Here is a 19,225-nt window from a genome sequence, read left to right as displayed (position 1 = left end):
ACCAGTAGCCACAACACAAAATGACTCGTTTTGCATTCAGAGCATCAGCCATGGAACCTTCTGCTGCTGACACCAACAACACTTCTGACGAAATGCCAACAATGGATGTTACTTCTCCTTCTTCGGCAACCAGCAATGTGATTGACACCACCACCACCAACAACATGAATGTCCATAATATTGCTGTTGTTGATACCACGAACAACAACAACAATACCTCTGATGAGACTTCTTCGAAGGATGACGAACCTTACACTGAAGACAACTCCGTCGAGGATGAAGAGGAATACTTGGAAGATGACGACGCCGACTCTTCCAAAGGAAAGGGCAAAAAGAAGAGGAAATCTCACGTTGAAACCAAGCACAGAAAGACCTTCATGTCTATTGACGTCATTGCCATGAGATCATGCTTGCATCTCAACCAAAAGGAAGCAGCAAAGAAGCTCAATGTTTCTTTGAGTACACTCAAAAGAAGGTATGTATTAAGCTCATTGCATTCATAATTCGAGTAATCACGCTAACCATTTCTTGATTGTCGTTATTTGTGTGTGTACTTTGATAATAATGCTATGTGTACAATTCCATTCACATTGACTTGCATCTCATTTGCCATGATTCATCGTCCTCTCCATCAGATTTTACGAAATGAGACATGAATTGGGATGTGACAAATGGCCCTACCCTCCACATAAACCAACCTCTGGTACTGGCAAGAGAAAGCACGCAGCAGACTCTTCTGATGAAGATGCAAATATGCCTTCCGATGAAGAAACCAATTCTGACGGTGAACAAGAAATGATCACCTCGTACAGAGCCAAGACAAGGAGGCAATCAGTCTCTTCAGCCCTCAACAAGAGAAGAGACTCGATTCAGGCAGACTATGTTTCCCAACCCCCTCTAGACGATGTCACTCAAGACACCAACCACAGTTTCCATTATGATTACAAATCCGCTAACTCTTATGAACGCAATTCCAAAAAGCTCAAAGCTACCCACACTGGCTTCCTGTCCTCTTCCCTCCCTGAACCATACGGTAAGCAGCCTTCTACTTCCTCGACTCAGCATGCTCCTCATCAAGAGAACCCTGAGTTTGTTTTCTACAAGGACAGTTACGAGGAACAGAACTCTTCTGATGGTGATCAATCAAGCTCAGCTCCAGAAATGGTCTCGGACGACGAGTATCTCCAAGTTGCTCAGAGAGCAGCCAAGGCAACTAGTGCTAGTATGGTCACAAAGAAGAAGGTAACCTGTGACCTCAACGAGATCACTAAAAAGACACAATCTCTCGACAATCCTCGTGAGAAGGAGATTTATAGTGGAGCCATACTGTTGATGGCCTTCAAACAACAACAAATCCTTTCCAATACCCTCTAATCTACTTAAGCCTGACAGCCTTGCGATGCACTCACTAGGTTGTTCTTTTTCTTCACCCTTATTAACATTATTTCCACAATCCCTTACTTCCCTGTAAAGATCCATCTTTTCACCCTTATCCTACATCCTATTGAGAGAATGTAAATAAAACAAACTCCAATTATCTTTAATTTGATTTTTGTGCAATTTGAAAATGCATTTTGATTTGGCTATTCTGATGATTTCTGTGGCCACAGAAAGATTTTCACACTCCGAGAAAAAATTGCAATCATACAACCATGATTTTCCCAGGTATGTTTCATCGATGAGCAACATCATCATGATGGTGACTTATATTATTGCAGGTGAGCATGAAAAGCACGAAAGTATTTGGATGGCTTTAGGTAGGTGTGTTATTATTTTCATGATTTTTCACAATATATTGTGAAACCACACATATTAAAAAGGTCCAACAAGTAGTGAAAATAATTATGAATATACTTTCAAGAAATGTGAAGAGGACCCTCTCCGATACAGTCCTTTTCATCAAGTTCAGTAAGTATATTGGCATTTTCACCAATTTGATGATGGAAATATTATTATATATATTTCAATTAAATTATTTTTCTAATTCAATGCGAATTGACAAGACTGCCAATGATTGAAGCTCTTCTCTCTGGAAATAATCCAGTCCATCTCGAAAACAATGACATCAAGCATGAAAAATTTTACATTGACTTGATCATTCATCAAGATCAAGATAAGGACTATGTGAAAAATTGTCTCAGAAAAAGAAACAACATTCACTCGACCTTAATTGAAGAACACATACGATTTCATGTCATTGAACATTTGGACATGTGGATGAGAGACAATGGACCAATTTTTGTCGTCAATAGAGAACAAGGAACTCGAGCCATTGTTGATTTTGGATTTACCTTATGGTCGTATTGCAAACAACAGGACGAAGAGGCCATCATTGAGGAAGCTGTCGATCGTAAAGTTGCTCATTTACTCAATATCCCTGTCATTCGTTCTCATCTCATCAGTGAAGGTGGAAATCGAGAATTCAATGGACGTGGAATTCTCATGATGGTCGAACATGTCGAAATGCAACGAAACAAATGCAATCAAATCACACACCGTACTCAAATCGAACAAGAAATGAAGAGAGTATTTGGAGAGAATTCGGCACGACACATCATTTGGCTCGAAACTGAAGGTCTCGTTGAAGATGCCCATGCCTATCGAGGTCTCATTCCCAACACGGATGTGTTGTGTTCCATGGGAACAGGTGGACACATTGATGAGTGGTGTCGATTTGCCAATGAATCGACCATTCTATTGGCTCAAGTTCCAGATTCGTTGCAAGATTCCATTTCAGTAGAGAATCGAAAGAGATTGGAACAAAATTATGAATTATTATTGAAAAAGTGTGAAGTTGAATTGAAAGAGGAACAAGTATTGAAAATTTTACGAGTTCCTACAGCGCCTCATATCATTCATCATATTTCTGAAGGTGATGGAGTCTATGAAACTCTCAAATTACTCGAATTTGAAGATGGTTTTGATTTGGAAAAGCATGCAAACAATTCTCTCAAATTTATTATTGCATCGAGTTATTTGAATTTTCTCGTGAGTAATCGAGTTGTGTTAATTTCCAAGTATTATCGTGAGGGTCTTCCAGAGAGTGTTCGACAATTGGATGAACAAGTGTTGCAAATATTTAAGGAGGTGTATCCTGATCGAACGGTGGTACAAATTGCAACTGAGGTGTTGAATATGGGTGGAGGAGGAATGCATTGTATCACTCAACAAATGCCAGCTCTCTAAGTGTGTATTCATGGTGTTCTGTTGATTGTTTCAATAAATTTGTTTCATGAAACACGTGCCAGGCTTGAAAGGGTTTGTCAGGAAGAAAAAAATGTCTACCGCCCAATATCATAGTCCCGTGGATCCAAACAGTTACCCAACACTTGCTGTGGTGCTTACATCGATTGGATTAATGTTTATGGCTTTGTTTTTGGTGTAAGTAAAAAGTAATGGTTGAATGAACGAGTGTGTTGAAACAAATTCCGAACTTGTGATTATTTGTTTTGGACGTGATGATGATGGTGAAATTCAATGATGATGATGATCTAACTTATGGAAATAACCAAAATATAATTTATGATTTGGCTTACCGATGGTGATGATAAATATTAATCAAAATTCAATTCATCATGAATTATTTAAATGGCACGATCGTTTCAACTTTTTGATGATTTTTGATTCATGTTTTTCGTATGTGCCCACGGGATCATCACCAAACACTGCTACATATACATCATCAAACACATTTTGATACACAAACAATACATCCATTAGTTATGAGGCTACCACTACCAAACAACACCGAAATCTCTTCAAAGAACTCACTCTCGCTTCTCTATCATCAGTCATCTTAGGATTAGGATTGTTTTTCACATTATTGTGGACTGGTGTTTATGTGTAAGCCAGCATTACCATCACGAAATTTTCATGTTCCAACGCGATTGACCACAACATCTCGCAAAACCTTTATTATTAAACACGCAACAACGTTGATCATCAGCTCACTATTTTCCGTTTCAATTTTCATTGGTTTCGGGCTACTTTCTCATGTCCAGCACGATATCATTTTCCCATGTCGCAACAATTCATGTTAGCTCTAAACTTTCAAACTCGAAAAACAGAAACAAGTAATTTCCAAATATGTGAGGTACAATAATTCATGAATTTGGTCAAAGAGCAGCACATGCCCCCTTAATAAGTCATTACTTTAACCCATATGACCGACCAAAACGTGTCGTAACGGTCAAAAAACAGGTCATGATTCGAGTTCTTGGATTCACTGCCTTAAACCAACACAAAAAGAACACCCAAACTCAAGAACTACCCGGGTACTCGGACTGATTCGAAACCACGATCGTTTTATCACAACAGATTCAATCAACATTCTCTGTACCAGCTTGTTAACGGTTAGAAATTTAACAACTGCCACGCGTGATTAAGGTTGACCCTTTTTCTCATCCCATACAGAATCATCATTCCATGTCATCATCAACGACAAGTGCAACCTCAAATGTTCGAGGTAGCATGAAACAGAACAGCATGCATCCCATCCACCATGCAACGAATAGCAAACGTTCTTCTTCTTCCTCGTCTTCTTCTTCAATGAGTCCTCAACACAATTCCACGACGATGGTTGTCAACGGCAAGACTCAAACCACACATTCATCATCCAAGAAGCCACTCCCACGAGATTCTCAACAACCACAAGAGAATCCCAGTCGTTGTTCCCTTCCGTCTGAAATCTCCACCAAGGACCTGAAAGAATCATCTGGTGGCTCTACTTCAACCGTACCCAACCTTCATCCGTTGCTTCCAACGTCATTCTCACTCGTTCCAACCCAACCTTCATCCATCTCTGAAATGACTATACCTACAACGATTCGATCTCCTTCGATTCCGTTACCACCTCCTCCCTTAGGTGCAAGCACTCCTCGTGTTGAAACTAGTTCGAGTGGTATTGTTGAAAACTCTCCAAAACTTTCAAAGCATTTACCTTCTTTCTCACCATCGTTACAGAATCATACTTGTTCAGTGGCATCTCCTCGACCAAATACGACCTCGAACGCCTCAACAACAACATCTTCTCCTCTTTCTTCTTATAAACCTCCTTTGAAGAAAGATGATCTCATTTGGGTTGAAATTAAAGACAAGTATTACTTGGCCAAAGTTTCTGGAATGATTAAGAATGTTCAAGTCATGTACAATGAGAGAGGTTTATCAAGGAATGACTTTACCAAGAATGATCAAGTCGATCTGACCAAATGTTTTCATGTCGATTTGGTGAGTTTGAATGGTCTCGAACGAGAGAATCTTCTTTGGATTTGTCCAGGATGCCATTCATTGCCTCAAGTCACACATACTTGGCTTTCCGTCGTGAACAAGTCGTATGAAGATCAAAAACGATCTAGTCAAGTGTTTACTGTAAGTTGGAATAGTTAATATTCGAGATAATTTTAATAACATTGAACGGGAATGAACAATATTTTCAACCATCGAACAACACCACACACTTTTTATTTCAACAAATTCCAGATGCACATGGGTGAGAGAAACATTCTCTTAAAGAATCCAGACTTTTCCTTTCTCAACAAGACACAGGCTTCTGCCATTAAACGAAACGGTCAAGACTTGGTCGATTATATTCAAACTCAACTCAGACTCAACACGACTCGTCATTTGAATCTAATCCTGTTGGGAGAAGGTTCCAAAGAAAAGCAAGTGACGTTGCAACAAGTGGTCATGTCATTGCTCCATAAGAATTTATTACCTTACCTCAGCGCTAATGAGAAGAGCTCCATTTCCAATCAATCTTCTCAAATGTTCCAAAATCAATCGGATTACGTTAAGGAAATTCGAGTAACGATTGGTTCTGCTTTGAACTTCCTCTTAATCTTCTCGAATAACTTGTATGAAAAGGCACTCACTCAAACACACATGAGACAAGTCGTCCTGAGTTGTGATTCTCAAACGAATCGAGTTTGTGGATTGAGAATTCATTCGATCGCGAGAGAGAGAATGCTTTCGACCATTTCGAGCCATGTGTCTGGTTCGTCTCTTTCCAAACGAAATCTTCCCCTCTATCAAATTTTCTTATTAATGATTAGTGGAGGAGAAGATGAGGAACATCATGTGGTGGGAGATATGAATCATTACAAACTCTTTCAAAAACACAAAGTGAATTATAAGGATTTGAATTTTATGAAGATGGATCTTGGTAAATTGAATTCTTATTTCTCCAAATTTGGGATTAGCACACAAGAAGCAGACTTGGTGTACAGAATTCTCTCTGCCTGTATGTGGCTCTATAATTTAGAGTTCAATAGTACTTCCACCACAAATCTAGAGAGCGGTACAGCAGTAGCCTCATCAGAGAATTCACAAACTCTTCAAGTCGTGAGTGAACTTTTAGGAATTTCTCGACAAGAATGCGAATCCATTTTCACATGTTCCAATCAAGTGAATTTGGTTTTTGATTACTTGTATGGTGCTGTTTTGCATTTCATTGAGAGTAGAATCAATTCCAAAATTCATACTCTAATAACTTCATGGAGATTTAACAGTCATTGCTTCTCGAATGACACCTCCAACTGTAAGGAAATTTGTGTCTATGATTTACCTGCAGCCACTGAGAATAAGAATCTCTCGGATCAATTTGTCGATCTTTTTAACAAGATTGCCAACGAGACCAACATGTTGAATGAATTGACCCTTATTGAGAAATTACTTCAAAAAGATCAGCTCCCCAATGTGAAGGATATTCTTTCATCGTTTTCATCCTCAATACTCGAGTCATTGGATGAAAATGAATTGATTCGAGATATGAATCCGTTAAGTGAAGACAACATTCACAAATTGTGTGAAGAAATTTCCACCTCTCAATCTCTGAATCAACTCTTTCATGAAGAGAATAAGAATGATTACGATCGATATTTAGGTCAGAATTACATGACACGAGTCGTGAATAATTTCATGAATTCACTTCTCTCACCCAATACTGAAACGAAAAGCTTCTTTATTCATTGCATGACTTTTTCAATGGAAAAGAAAACTTCCAATGCGTTGTTGAATGATTGCATTTCCTCTATCCGTACTACTGGTTTCAACAACCTCCTTAATCTCTATTCAGGATATGACAAGTATAACTTCAAGATGACTTTGGAAGATTTTTCACAATTTGAAAAGTACTTTTCATTACTCACTGGAACAGAAGACAAGACCTCAACAACTGTCATTAAGGGTAAGGAATTTGTCTATTTCCAAGACTCATGCTTATTGAGAACCTTGGAAAATATGAAATCCTTTGAGGAGGAAAAGATCATGCTCTTAGCATCACTTCACTTCGTCACGGATGAATTCCATGATCTCTTTGAGAATAAGCGTGTGAAAATGGAAAATATTTTCTCATCCGAAACAAACCATGATGATCAAAGCAATAATAATATTCTTGAAGAGGAGGAGGAGGACGATCATGATTTTACCTCACCATCTGTACCTCTTCCTCCCAAGGATTTACTTTTTGCAGATCCTCGACATTTAACAGAAAATATTTTAGAACAAGACACCATCATGATGATGGATATGAAATCCAATCACCACCCTTCTGAGGGCTGGGCACTTTTTAACATTCCAGAACAAGAATTGCCCTACCATTCTGCTTGTTTGGGATTGACTGCCTTCTCGAGTCAATATTTCTCTCCAAACTCATGCGAAGAAGGAAAGTTCAAGTCTCAACACAACACGTCCATGACATCCATAGCTACAAGTAGCCATTCGTCCAAGAATCAACATTCTACATCGGGCGGCTCTTCATTACAACAATTACTTCAACAACGAAGACTTTCATTGAACAGTAGTATCAGCAGTAGTATTGGAATTCGTTCTTCACCCATGAAAGCGCTTCAGTGTGTCCATAAATGTCGCAGTGACGAAGGAGTTACCTCGTTTTCGTTCGATTCCATTGCATCGTTGGACTTTCGAGATTCTACGAAAATGGAAATGGCGTCAAATTCTCCTTCATCCACAATGAAAAAGAATTCCTCTCGAAGAATGCAAGAATGTGTCATTCTGGACCATGGCCGTGCTCTGAAACAATTGAAACCTAATTTCAACGTCTTTTCTGGAATTAAGGAAATTCAAACTTCACACCATACAAAATTAATGTTCGAATCGTTGAGTGAACAATTGGAAGAATATGACAACTCGTATGTGTTGGATGTGAGACCCAAACAACTTGCTTCATTCATTACCTTTGTTGCAGATTATTGGTATACTTTCATGCAAGATGAGAAGAATACCTTGTCGTTTATGAATATGAACAACAAGGAACAAGATCATCAGCATGGAGAGAATTTTGAAAATGTACATGAAGTCTTAATGTGTCTCATGGAATGTATCAAATTATTGAATTTTGTAATGACCTTCTCAAGACAACGTACCGAAGTGGTGAAAAGTATTCGAAGTGAAGGACTTTTAATCATGTTGTGTGAAAGTGCTATTCGATGCCATGCCAAGTTGGAGCATTTGAATCAAACAGAATCCACTCAAGAGTTGAAGAGCCCTGAATTCTTACTCTTCCAACAATTGGTGGTATTGGCCATTCTCAATTGTGTGAAACATGACAAGATGACTTGTGGTTTTTTAGTTCAAGAAAATTTGTTTTGGAGTTTGTTCTCATGTCTCTATACTCTCAATAGTGAATGGAACGAAGAAAAGAATCCATTATCGCACACAACCACAGATGCTATGTTTGGATCGACAATTCTGACAGAAGATGTACGCAAAGTATCTCATCAGTTATGCAAATTTTACATGGAAATACTCTCGATATTGATCTCTGATCCTCATAGTTATCAATTCTTAAATGTTCAAGTCAAGGAAACCTTTTCGAATGGAACATTGCAAAATGTCAAATCAAAATTAGTGAGATCTTTTTCAGGAATATCTGAACAAATCACTCCTCTCATTAATGCACAATTCTACAAGGATACTGCTCAACAGATTCTTTCAATAATACAACGTCATGATTTGAAGAATGAGCAAGTGAGAGTATTTGTGAATTTCATTCAACAGATCATTCCTCTCTTTTCATTCAACTCGAATCTCGTATTCGCTTTAATACAAGAATGGATTTCACAAATGGAGTGTCGATCGATTCACTTTGTCTGTCAATGCTTACGTTCATTAGGAAAGATTCATGAAAAATTAAGACAAGAACAAGGAACAACGTCCAAAATTTTGGGTTTTGTGTTTTCCAATCGTGACGGAGTGATGGGACAAATCTTGGACAAGACCAATTTATTTGAGATTTTGACTTTGAGAATGCTTCAGGTCCATGAGCATTCACAGTTGGAAGAAGAAGAAGGTGTAACTATGGAAGAGTTCACACAACGAAATCATGAATCAAGAAATACATCTCATTCACGACATGGAGCTCCACTAGAAAGTATCATATATGCCCTCTTGTATTTGTGTGTCTTGTATCCTAATGTGAGAACAAAATTTGTAGAGTATGTATTTCAGACTTCATCTAAAGAGAATCAACAACCTCATGAGAAAAGTAATGGAAATTATATGGGAAATAAGAATATAAGGCGAGTAGCGCTTGAACAGAGTGATCTTTCTAAGGAGAATATTGAGCGTTGTCTTTCAAAATTGGATTCGGCACCTGAGGAGTTTTCACAATTTTCACAACAACTCGCTCAGCAACTTTTAAGTCATGAATCGAGCAGAAAAGTTCACAATCAAGCTTCATCGATGAAGAGAAATAATGTTTCAAAGCAAGTAAGCTTTAACGATTCTGCAGAATGGTCGAAACGAAGTTTATGGAGCGTACATTCACTTCTCAATGATCCACAAAGCCTAACTGCAAGCTATTGACGTGGCCAAACATTTGTAAATACAATTCAAAGTTTCAACAGACTTGACATTACATTGTAAATAAAATAATATTTTGAAACAAGCATTTTCAAATTGCATACATAAAATTACTTCCAAATTAAATGCAACCATAACATGATCAGTACCTGCTGCTACTCATTCCTTTTGAACCCTCACCAATACTTATTAATCTCGAGGCAAGTAGTGTAATTCTAACACCGCGATCTGCTCATCACTCAGAAGCGACTGGTGGCGTAAATCCACCCTTGCCTTTTTGCTTTTTAAACAAACCTCAAAAAATGGCTTTATTTGATGCACCGTCAGTACGTTCTCAGAACCGAGTGATGCGATGGGTTCTTGGTTTGGGAGTGTTCTATGCATTTATTTCCATCAAGGATTATTTGAATAGGAAAAGAGAAGAGAAACGGACTTTTAAAATGGGACTGTATCTTCGGGATTACAGATAGTTTTGAATTTCAAATTCTTTATTATTACAATTTGTTGGTTACATCTTGAACACTCTTCAAATCCCAATTTTAACTTCTAAAATAGTTGTTATTGTTGTCCATCATCATGGCAACACCAAATAATCATAGAAAAAAATAATCAATTGACCCGACCATACCTTGGCCAGCTCTTTATTCTCAAAACTGTCATGGCACTTGCAACATCATCATCTAATTCAACCTTTGGAGATTTAGACCTCCGATACATGCCAGCCTATTCGTGGTGTTCCGAGAGCAAACAATGGAGAGATGCATCAGTAGCAGACTCTTCCATTTTCCAACCAGTTTATTGGAATGAAACTCAAGAATTAAAGTGTGCCACATTTAATGTTTTATTCGACATTTATCAAAATAATATTGTGCAGAGCGATATACGATATGCAGTTCAAATAAGAATGCTTGAGAAATTACAACTCGATGTGCTGTCTTTGAATGAAATGACACCACCCTATCTTGTGAAATTCATGAATGAGAAATGGGTTCAAGACAATTATTACATTTCTGAGACTGAAACTGGAGAAAAGAAAGAATCAGGTCATTCAACAATTGTACCGTATGGCAACTTGTTAATGTTATCCAAACACAAGTTTAATAATGTTAAATTTTTAAAGTAGGTTGATTCGTGTATGAAGTGACACAATTTTTCGATAGAGAATGAAACTTTTAACGGAAGATACAAATTTTCAAACCCTAGTACATTCTCGAGGAGAGCAGTTCTTTCATTAGCGACGCTTAAAACAAGCTCTGGACAAGATATTAATATTTGTTTTGGATCTGTACATTTAAAAGCAAAAAAGGAATGTTTTGATACCCGAAAAAAACAATGCCAAGAGTTGTACACAATTGCCAAATATTTAATAGAGAAGAATTTTTGTAAAGAATTAATTTATTTGGGAGATTGGAATTTAAACATGCCTTTCGAAACTCACTTCATTTCACACAATAAGGAATTTACTGATCTATGGTTGAAACATTACGATATTGAAAAGGAAGAAGAAAAAGGATTTACGATGGATGCTACCCTCAATCCCATGATTGAGAAAATGAATCCAGGCGACACGGGAAAACGGCTTCGCCTCGACAGAGTTGTTCAATGGAATTCCAACAACGAATCAATTCTCAAGTGCAGCTCAATCAAACTCTTTGCTACAAATTCCGTAAAGAAACTCCTTCGAAACAAACTTTTATTTACAGAGGAAGAAGCTAAAAACCATCTCATTCTTTCAAAAGATTATCTGTATTGTAGTGATCATTTTGGAATTTACTTTACTCTTCGAGTCTAATAAGACATTTTGATATTGAGCTGAACTTGCAAGAATGAATTGGTTTCCCAATCAGTTCAATGAGAAAAATTAAATTTGAAAAAAAAATATCCAATTACCGGTTCTATGGATAACAATTTATGATATTTTGTTGACTCGTCATCATTCAATTCTACAACTGCTTCTGAGCGCACAGTTACCTATTATCATCCAAATTTTACCCATTTATCATCTAGAAAAACTTTAATCAATTTTCCATATCGGTAGTAATTATTATATTTCTGTAATGAACAAGCCTTGTTGTTTTAAATATACAAGACGTGTTGCCATTTCGGTATTTGTATTAATTGTTGTTTATACGTTGATTTTTACAACAACATCCAACGGTTCATCCTCCTCCCTTCAAAGAGATGAAATTACTCATGTTGTTTCCGTTTCATCATCTGCAAAGGTCGGACCAAATGATGAAAAGATGACAATGAATGAACAACAACATTCACCAAGAGCCTACAAAACATCATCCAAAATTCAATATTTTGTTGGTTTGCGTGGTATGATTACTCGTAATGTTACGTTGTATGTTCCAGAAGAATCATCATCCCCCAATGGCCATGGTACCGATTCAGTCATGTCTTCTGGATCCAAAGAAACATCCGATTCAAGACCCAACAATCCTCTATGTGTGGATAACATCAAAGAGTCATCGGTTCAATTAATATTGTTGTGGTTGTGTTTGGCTGCATCTCTGGTCATTATGTATATTTTGCACAGATTCCATGCAGCATGGTTTCCAGAAAGTATTGGAGTGTTGTTCTTGGGAGTCATTGTTGGTATCATTGCAAGATATGCCATTCCGTCTTCGTGGGTTCAAGTTGAGGTTTTCACACAACTCGATCCTGGAATTTTCTTCTCATTCTTCTTGCCAGCAATTATTTTCGATGCCGGATTTACTCTGGATAGAGCTGGATTCTTTGGAAACATTGGAGGTTTGTATGAAGTTTTTGTGAACTAATTGTTGTTGACCGTTTTGTTAATTGAAATTTAATTGTTAATGAATGACATGAATTAATTCAATTGTATTTTAATGCTGCAAAATTTGTATTTGCCATCATATCTACTGATGATTGTATTTTAATGCTTTTTATCAATGTTGCTTTATCCATGCTTATATTGCAACACAAATTTTAACAGGAATTATTTTGTATGCATTGGTTGGAACATTTACTTCATCACTCGTAGTAGGATGTGGTCTCTACATTCTTGGTTACTACGGACTAAGTATCGAGTTAGGATTAGTGGAATCCCTGATGTTTGGCTCACTCATTTCAGCCACAGATCCAGTTGCAACTTTGGCTATTTTCTGTGCATTGGGAGTACCATCCACATTACACTATCTTGTTTTTGGTGAATCCATTGTCAACGATGCTATTGCTATTGTGTTATATGAAACCTTTGAAAAATTCAGAGAAGCTGGTAAGGACGATTTGGTACTTGTCACCTTCAAGAGTATGGGCCAATTTTTATACGTATCCATTGGTTCCATACTTGTAGCCCTAGTTTTTGGAATTCTTTCTAGTTTAATTTTCAAATATGGAGCTTTGAGACATACTCCAAAATTAGAGATGGCTATTTTCTTTGTATTGGCATATTTATCTTATTTAGTTTCGCTTCCCTATCTCAGTGGTATCATGACCATTCTTGTGGTTGGTATTTTAATGAATCAATACTCAAAGCCAAACCTCTCAGAGCAAACAGCCACTGCACTTCTCACAGTTTCCAATGCACTCGCCATGATTTGTGAAACATTTACTTTTCTTTACATTGGATTTGCATTGTTTGCCTTTGAAAACAACAAGTGGGATGTTCGTTTCATTGTATTCACTATTTTGTTGTGTCTCATTGGAAGATTTCTAAACATTGTTCCTCTCTCTGGAATTCTCAACATGTATAGAGAGCACAAGATTAGTATGAAATATCAATTTATTATGTGGTTTTCAGGTAGGTTGATGATGGTCTGAATGATGGGAATGTTTTTTAACATGTTCATAACAATGATTATTCTCGGTTTGGCATATTTTCCTATCGAACACAACAACGACATTGAACTATGTCATCCATTCACACAGGTTTGAGAGGAGCCATTGCCTTTGCATTATCCATGTCGTTAAAGTCTGAAGGAGGTAAAGGAGAGTACATTTTCACGACCACTCTCGCCACTGTATTCTTTACAATCATTTTCTTAGGTATGTGTGGTTGAAATATTTCAACATTACTCTTATCTACAAATTCTACATTTCTTGGTATTGGTATCTGTGTGACTTACACTCTTGGTAAACCATATCACCATTCCTTGTTTTATATCTTTAACATTTATCAAAATTTTTAAAGGTGGAGGAACATTCCCCGTTCTCAAGATTACCAAAGTGCAACAGGAAAATCAAATAGTTGCCCCACAAGCCTTAGTCAAGAAAGATCACTGGCTTGTTAAACTCGATAAAAATTATTTCCAGAAGTGGTTCATAAGACAAGATGTTAGGGAGCAAATGCTCGCTCAAGAACAAGCAGCCATTGCAGAATACAAGGAAAAAAAGGAAGAGCAACAGAAACAAGAGGAGGAAGAAGCTTTGAAAAGACTTGAAACCTCTGGAAATGAAAGCTCTGGCAATGACCATGAGGCACCAGAAAAATTCGTTGAAATTGAGCTTCATGAGAACCCAATTGCAAATCGAATGTAATATGGCTGCTCTCGATCCCACTTCAAGAATATATTATGAACAATAATGTTATTAAGAATTAAAGCAATGTTTTATTACAACACTATTCAACCAACACCAAATAAGGTTTCTAAAGATTTCTTTCCGAAAGATCTGCTTTTGGGAAGAAAATTTCCTCTCTCTTTAAAACTGGTATGTTGGCCTTTCTCAACTCGGACGAGTATTCTGACAACTTTTCGTGGTCTATCTTGTTTTGTTGACAATAATTGACCAACACGTCATAAAAGATTGGCAAATATCTATCTTTCGATCCATATTGTTCCACACGTAAATCAATAGCATTGTCCAATAGAGAAATAATTTCATGAGGCGCGGCTTGTTCGCTCAAAATTAATGCCTCAGCCTCTCTTCTTAACAATGAGGCATAAACAGGAGAAAAGTATCCATTGTTAAAGTGTATCTCTTTGGCTTGTGCGATGTAGTTGAGAGCAGCGTCAAGTTGGCCTCTTGAAGTGAAGAGATCAATCAAGACAAGGGTAACGTAGTTTTTAACCTGTGGAGTTGTTTCAGTGTTATCTGGTTTGATCATCTTCATGTAGGCATGAATGTCAAGTGCTGGATTACGCTTCTTGGTTGAGTAGAGCAATAAATTGAGTGCTATTGTGGATAATTGTTGAAGATCTTTTGAAATGGCAGCATATGACTTGGTCATTTGTTGTTGTGCCTCAACAAAAAGCTTGATTGCTTCTTCTTGCTGATCTCCTTGAATAGCTAAAATGGAAGCTTTTGAAACCTTGAAAATTACGTTAGAGAATGTACCTAACAATTTAGCATCTCGAAGCTTGCTATCCAACCAGGCAAGAATAGAATTTGCAGATCCTTCGTTCATGGCAATATTATAAAGCACTTGAACGTTAATAATTTGAGTTTCAACTTGCATTCTTTCCAATTGGGCCTCAATATTTGCAGTGATAGGTTCAATACCGAAATATATGTCAAATTCTGGGGCTTTTCGAGATGAAGGGAATGTAATATCTTGTTCTTGTTGCAATTCATAAATCTTATTCACAACTTCTTCCACAGAGTCTCTTGCTTTTAATTGTCTTTGATTTTTTCTATACTGTTCCACAGCGATACCAATGGTTGCTGCTTCTTTTTCTTCTTTTTCAACTTCTGCACGTCTCTTTTCGTAGAAGGCTCTCACTTGAGAAATCTTTGTCAGCAATTGTTCACATGCAACTCGGGCCGTTTCGTAATCACCCAATGCAATACTTGCTCGAACCTTAGCCTTTAACACAGTAAGAGAGTAATAAATTGGAAAGTTGTGGGACTTTCCGACATGAGGTTCCTCTAGCAAGACTTGTAAGAATTTTTCTGCCTTCTCTCCGATAAGTAAAGGCTGAACCAATTTGTAAAGCCCATTGTCGAGAGTGAGTTGTTGAATGGCAAGTACCCACTTTAAGAGAAGAGAGAAACGTGATTTCAGACCGGAGATGGCTTCATCATTGTTTTGTGTGGTGGTAGTGGACGATTCATTCAAAATTGCATCAACTTGCTGTTGAAAGGTTTCAATTTCCTTTTGAATGTGGTGTTCAACGGAATAGAGATAGTACAATTGTTCTCGAGTTTTATCTGTTGTTCTCTTTTCCATTGGTTCAACTTTCATTTCATTCAGCTGGTTAATAAATTCAGAAACACTCTTGCTACTAAAATCAATATTTTCAATTTGTTTTACTCCTTCCATGGCACGGAATTGATGATGAAATAAACGATGAGAAGTTGTAGTGGAGGAGCTAGTTGTTGCTGTAGAATGATTAATCATGGCAATAGCAGCAGCCGAGGAACGACTACGAGGTGCGACAACGGATGATGAAACACATTTGCAAACAGAAGAGGAAGCGAAAATTCTTTTCATTTTTTTTTCTTTTTCAAAGATTTCAACAGCTCTCTTGTTGTTCGATACAAAAAGAACGAGTTGTGTTTTGAATATATAATTTTATGTTTGGTGGGATAGATTTATTGTTGCTTGACGGTTTCTTCGGTGAATTTACCCTTGTTAGCTTGGGTTGTTTGGGCTCTAGCTTCAGCCTTTCTCTTCAACAAATTCTTTCTATCCTTATCGAGGTGGAGCTTTGTGATTTGTACTGTGCTTGGTTTAACTGCGACATCAAAAGTCTTTCCACCGAGTTTTTCTCCTTGAACACCTTCAACATAGACAGACCACTTCAATCTGACAACCTTCTTTACTTTACCGACGACTCCCTTGAATTTACCCTTCAAGATCTTGACTTCGTCACCCTTTCTGATTGGAACAGCACGAACATTGTGTTCATCTCTCAATTTCTTGGTGAGAGGTGCGCTCATGATGACTCTACGGACTGAAGATGGAGCAGTGAAGTGAGCCTTTCTGGCCTTGCTTCTCTTGCTTGAGACGGAATTGTTGACGGAGACCATTGCGTGATGAGTTTTGGCTTATTTTTTTTCAAACGAATTTTTAAAAAATCACTATCAACATTTTACAATGAAAATTTTTTTCAGCCAAAATTTGACCTGCTCCAGTTGCAGCAAGCTTTTAAATTGAGTGACCAAAATCGTTGTCAAACATCTAGAACCAGTTCAAGCATCGTGAACACATTGTGGAACACATGTGCAAGTGCTTTCATTTGTTTAGAATTTTCAGCACAGCGCAACTCCAGATGAACGTGTCTGCCAGCAAATGCCACCGTTTTTTGGAAATGCAGAAAAAAATTCGATTCTCGGTTTGCTGGTCGAGGCTGTGCTCCGAAATTAACGTTTTATTCAACAAGTCCAAAATCATCATCAATTGATTTGCCGATATTACAGCAGGATACTGATCCGAAATTAGCTTCAGCTGAATTAGGTTGATTTTCTGTTTGGAAATCATTGCTATCATGCAAGAATCGGGACAACAACAGCAAGCGGTAGAAAGTACAACTACCACTCCAAGATCAAAAAAGCCCAAGAAAAACAAACCAACAAATTTAATATTGACACCAACAATAGAGGAAAACTCAGCAATTTCTATAGAAGTTATAAAGAAGGCGGAAGAAACCTACGTGGATGAAGCTGTGAAAATGTTTGTATATTTGAATTTTTTGATTGGTATCGGTACGAGTTCAAAGTTCATTAACGATTTAACGACAACAACGTTCACAATGCATTCGCTATCGTGAAATCATTCAACACAATTATTATTGTCACAGAAATGATGGACGCTTTCGATTCGGAGACCAAATTGAAATTGGTCAAGATGGAATTTATTCCATGATGACGCAAGAAACATTTGAAACAGAATCCAGTATGCTCGAAGTTCCAGATAATTCCTCCATTACAACTGTAAATTCACCAAGTACAGCATCCACTTTTTATTTAAATCCAGACCAACATATGCAATATGAAGACCTGCAAGAAGTTTGTAAATTAGGAAGAGGTGCCTCTGCCACAGTTTCCAAAGTTGTAAATAAGAAAACTAATCAAGTGTATGCCATGAAGAGAATTAATGTGGATTTACAGGATCAAAAACCAAAACTTATTGTATCAGAATTTAAAGCACTGTATAACTGTGAGTGCCCCTATGTCATGACACTGTACGACGCTTACTATAGACAGGGATGTATTTTTATGATTCTAGAGTTTATGGGTATGTATGGACTTCAACAACATGTCATGGTTGAAAATTTTTAATCTTTTTTAAGATTGTGGATCTTTAGAAGACATTTTAAAAACTGTAGGAAAAATTCCAGAGGTCATACTTTCACGAATGTGTGAACAAATGCTGATAGGGCTCAACTACCTCCATACTGTTAAAAAGATAGTTCATCGTGATATTGTAAGTATTGCCCAACAATGAATGTGAACTGACTCGTTTCTTATTTCTGATTGACAATTATTAGAAACCTGCAAACGTTCTTGGTGAGTATTGTTTATGCGAATGAATGTATGAATTTGAAACTTTTACTTTTGCTACACCAACAGTCCACAGTAGTGGAAGAGTCTGTATTGCAGACTTTGGCATGTCTGGAATGGCTAAATCTCAAAAGTACGTTCAGGCTATTCAACAAACCGCTAAATGGGAAACATTCTGTGGAACGTATGTTTATATGAGCCCTGAAAGGATAAAAGGTCAGCCCCACTCGTATGACAGCGATATTTGGTAAGCATTGATTTTATTTCTTGCATTCATGAATAATGACACAACTTGTGACTCAATTTTCATGTTATTATTTCAAATCAAATTTTGTGTCGTCACGTCAAACAGGGCGTTTGGACTGACCGTGGCAGAGATGTTTTTGGGATTTTTCCCTTTCATACTGAGCTCAAGTTCCACCATTTGGGACATGATCAATCATTTGGAAAAGACTAACGAAGCTCCATTTCCTCTTGAGGGTGCTTCAGACGATTTTAAGGATTTTGTTTATTCAACTTTGAGGTTTCACAGAAAAGAGCGACCTTCTGCTGCATCTCTTCTCTCTCATCCTTTCATAACGAAGTACAAGCACAAGAAGCCATCATTTGTTGAAAAATGGCTCTATTACTCGTACATCATTCCAAAACAATTGGCAAAAGGAAAAACTATGATGAAAGCTGAACAAGATGGTGTTCATTCGTGTGAGGATCTTTTAATTAAGGACACTCTTACCAATGCAGAGTAGTGGCTTGCTCTGGATCGGCAGGAAACACATGCACCACTAACATCTCTTTCCTTCTCCCGAAATAACGGACACCATTCAATAATCGAAAAGTTGACATAAATGTTCCTCTTTCTTTTTTCACTTTTTCATAGGTGTATTGAGTGTGAAACTCGTTCTGCTCAATACGTTCGCATTGCTTTGTGACTCCAGTTTTGCAATTTAACGGCTAACCCAGTCAAACGTCAACAAACACAAATTTTTTAACAAAA

General features: G+C 37.4%; 9 protein-coding genes across 9 annotated transcripts; 7 read left to right on the top strand and 2 right to left on the bottom strand.

Moving 5' to 3' along the window:
- Positions 1 to 20: 20 nt before the first annotated feature.
- C9374_000292 (uncharacterized protein) lies at positions 21 to 1,374 on the top strand (the record flags this gene model as incomplete). Its single annotated transcript, XM_044692390.1, has 2 exons — positions 21 to 475; positions 636 to 1,374. 2 exons carry the CDS (start codon positions 21 to 23, stop codon positions 1,372 to 1,374), a joined length of 1,194 nt encoding a protein of 397 aa, XP_044552845.1.
- Positions 1,375 to 1,652: 278 nt separating this feature from the next.
- Positions 1,653 to 3,186, top strand: C9374_000291 (uncharacterized protein; the record flags this gene model as incomplete). Its single annotated transcript, XM_044692379.1, has 4 exons — positions 1,653 to 1,665; positions 1,719 to 1,757; positions 1,821 to 1,908; positions 2,004 to 3,186. 4 exons carry the CDS (start codon positions 1,653 to 1,655, stop codon positions 3,184 to 3,186), a joined length of 1,323 nt encoding a protein of 440 aa, XP_044552844.1.
- A 91-nt stretch (positions 3,187 to 3,277) lies between these two features.
- On the top strand, positions 3,278 to 3,847 carry C9374_000290 (uncharacterized protein; the record flags this gene model as incomplete). The annotated part of the gene is made up of 2 exons (XM_044692368.1): positions 3,278 to 3,381; positions 3,721 to 3,847. 2 exons carry the CDS (start codon positions 3,278 to 3,280, stop codon positions 3,845 to 3,847), a joined length of 231 nt encoding a protein of 76 aa, XP_044552843.1.
- Positions 3,848 to 4,425: 578 nt separating this feature from the next.
- C9374_000289 (uncharacterized protein) lies at positions 4,426 to 9,822 on the top strand (the record flags this gene model as incomplete). The annotated part of the gene is made up of 2 exons (XM_044692356.1): positions 4,426 to 5,367; positions 5,479 to 9,822. The coding sequence occupies 2 exons, from the start codon at positions 4,426 to 4,428 to the stop codon at positions 9,820 to 9,822; spliced, it is 5,286 nt and encodes a 1,761-aa protein (XP_044552842.1).
- A 299-nt stretch (positions 9,823 to 10,121) lies between these two features.
- Positions 10,122 to 11,611, top strand: C9374_000288 (uncharacterized protein; the record flags this gene model as incomplete). Its single annotated transcript, XM_044692345.1, has 3 exons — positions 10,122 to 10,145; positions 10,457 to 10,938; positions 11,002 to 11,611. The coding sequence occupies 3 exons, from the start codon at positions 10,122 to 10,124 to the stop codon at positions 11,609 to 11,611; spliced, it is 1,116 nt and encodes a 371-aa protein (XP_044552841.1).
- Positions 11,612 to 11,876: 265 nt separating this feature from the next.
- On the top strand, positions 11,877 to 14,325 carry C9374_000287 (uncharacterized protein; the record flags this gene model as incomplete). Its single annotated transcript, XM_044692334.1, has 4 exons — positions 11,877 to 12,576; positions 12,782 to 13,588; positions 13,717 to 13,833; positions 13,979 to 14,325. The coding sequence occupies 4 exons, from the start codon at positions 11,877 to 11,879 to the stop codon at positions 14,323 to 14,325; spliced, it is 1,971 nt and encodes a 656-aa protein (XP_044552840.1).
- A 109-nt stretch (positions 14,326 to 14,434) lies between these two features.
- On the bottom strand, positions 14,435 to 16,219 carry C9374_000286 (uncharacterized protein; the record flags this gene model as incomplete). Its single annotated transcript, XM_044692323.1, has 1 exon — positions 14,435 to 16,219. The coding sequence occupies one exon, from the start codon at positions 16,217 to 16,219 to the stop codon at positions 14,435 to 14,437; it is 1,785 nt and encodes a 594-aa protein (XP_044552839.1).
- A 101-nt stretch (positions 16,220 to 16,320) lies between these two features.
- C9374_000285 (uncharacterized protein) lies at positions 16,321 to 16,758 on the bottom strand (the record flags this gene model as incomplete). The annotated part of the gene is made up of 1 exon (XM_044692312.1): positions 16,321 to 16,758. The coding sequence occupies one exon, from the start codon at positions 16,756 to 16,758 to the stop codon at positions 16,321 to 16,323; it is 438 nt and encodes a 145-aa protein (XP_044552838.1).
- Positions 16,759 to 17,216: 458 nt separating this feature from the next.
- C9374_000284 (uncharacterized protein) lies at positions 17,217 to 18,977 on the top strand (the record flags this gene model as incomplete). Its single annotated transcript, XM_044692301.1, has 6 exons — positions 17,217 to 17,401; positions 17,529 to 17,965; positions 18,021 to 18,154; positions 18,219 to 18,237; positions 18,301 to 18,478; positions 18,584 to 18,977. 6 exons carry the CDS (start codon positions 17,217 to 17,219, stop codon positions 18,975 to 18,977), a joined length of 1,347 nt encoding a protein of 448 aa, XP_044552837.1.
- Between the last annotated feature and the right edge of the window lie 248 nt (positions 18,978 to 19,225).

Source organism: Naegleria lovaniensis (assembly GCF_003324165.1).
Source record: "Naegleria lovaniensis strain ATCC 30569 chromosome Unknown tig009, whole genome shotgun sequence".
Classification (NCBI taxonomy): domain Eukaryota; phylum Heterolobosea; class Eutetramitea; order Acrasida; family Naegleriidae; genus Naegleria; species Naegleria lovaniensis.
The sequence above is the reverse complement of the archived record's forward strand: the minus strand, read 5'-3'. Positions and strand labels throughout refer to the sequence as shown.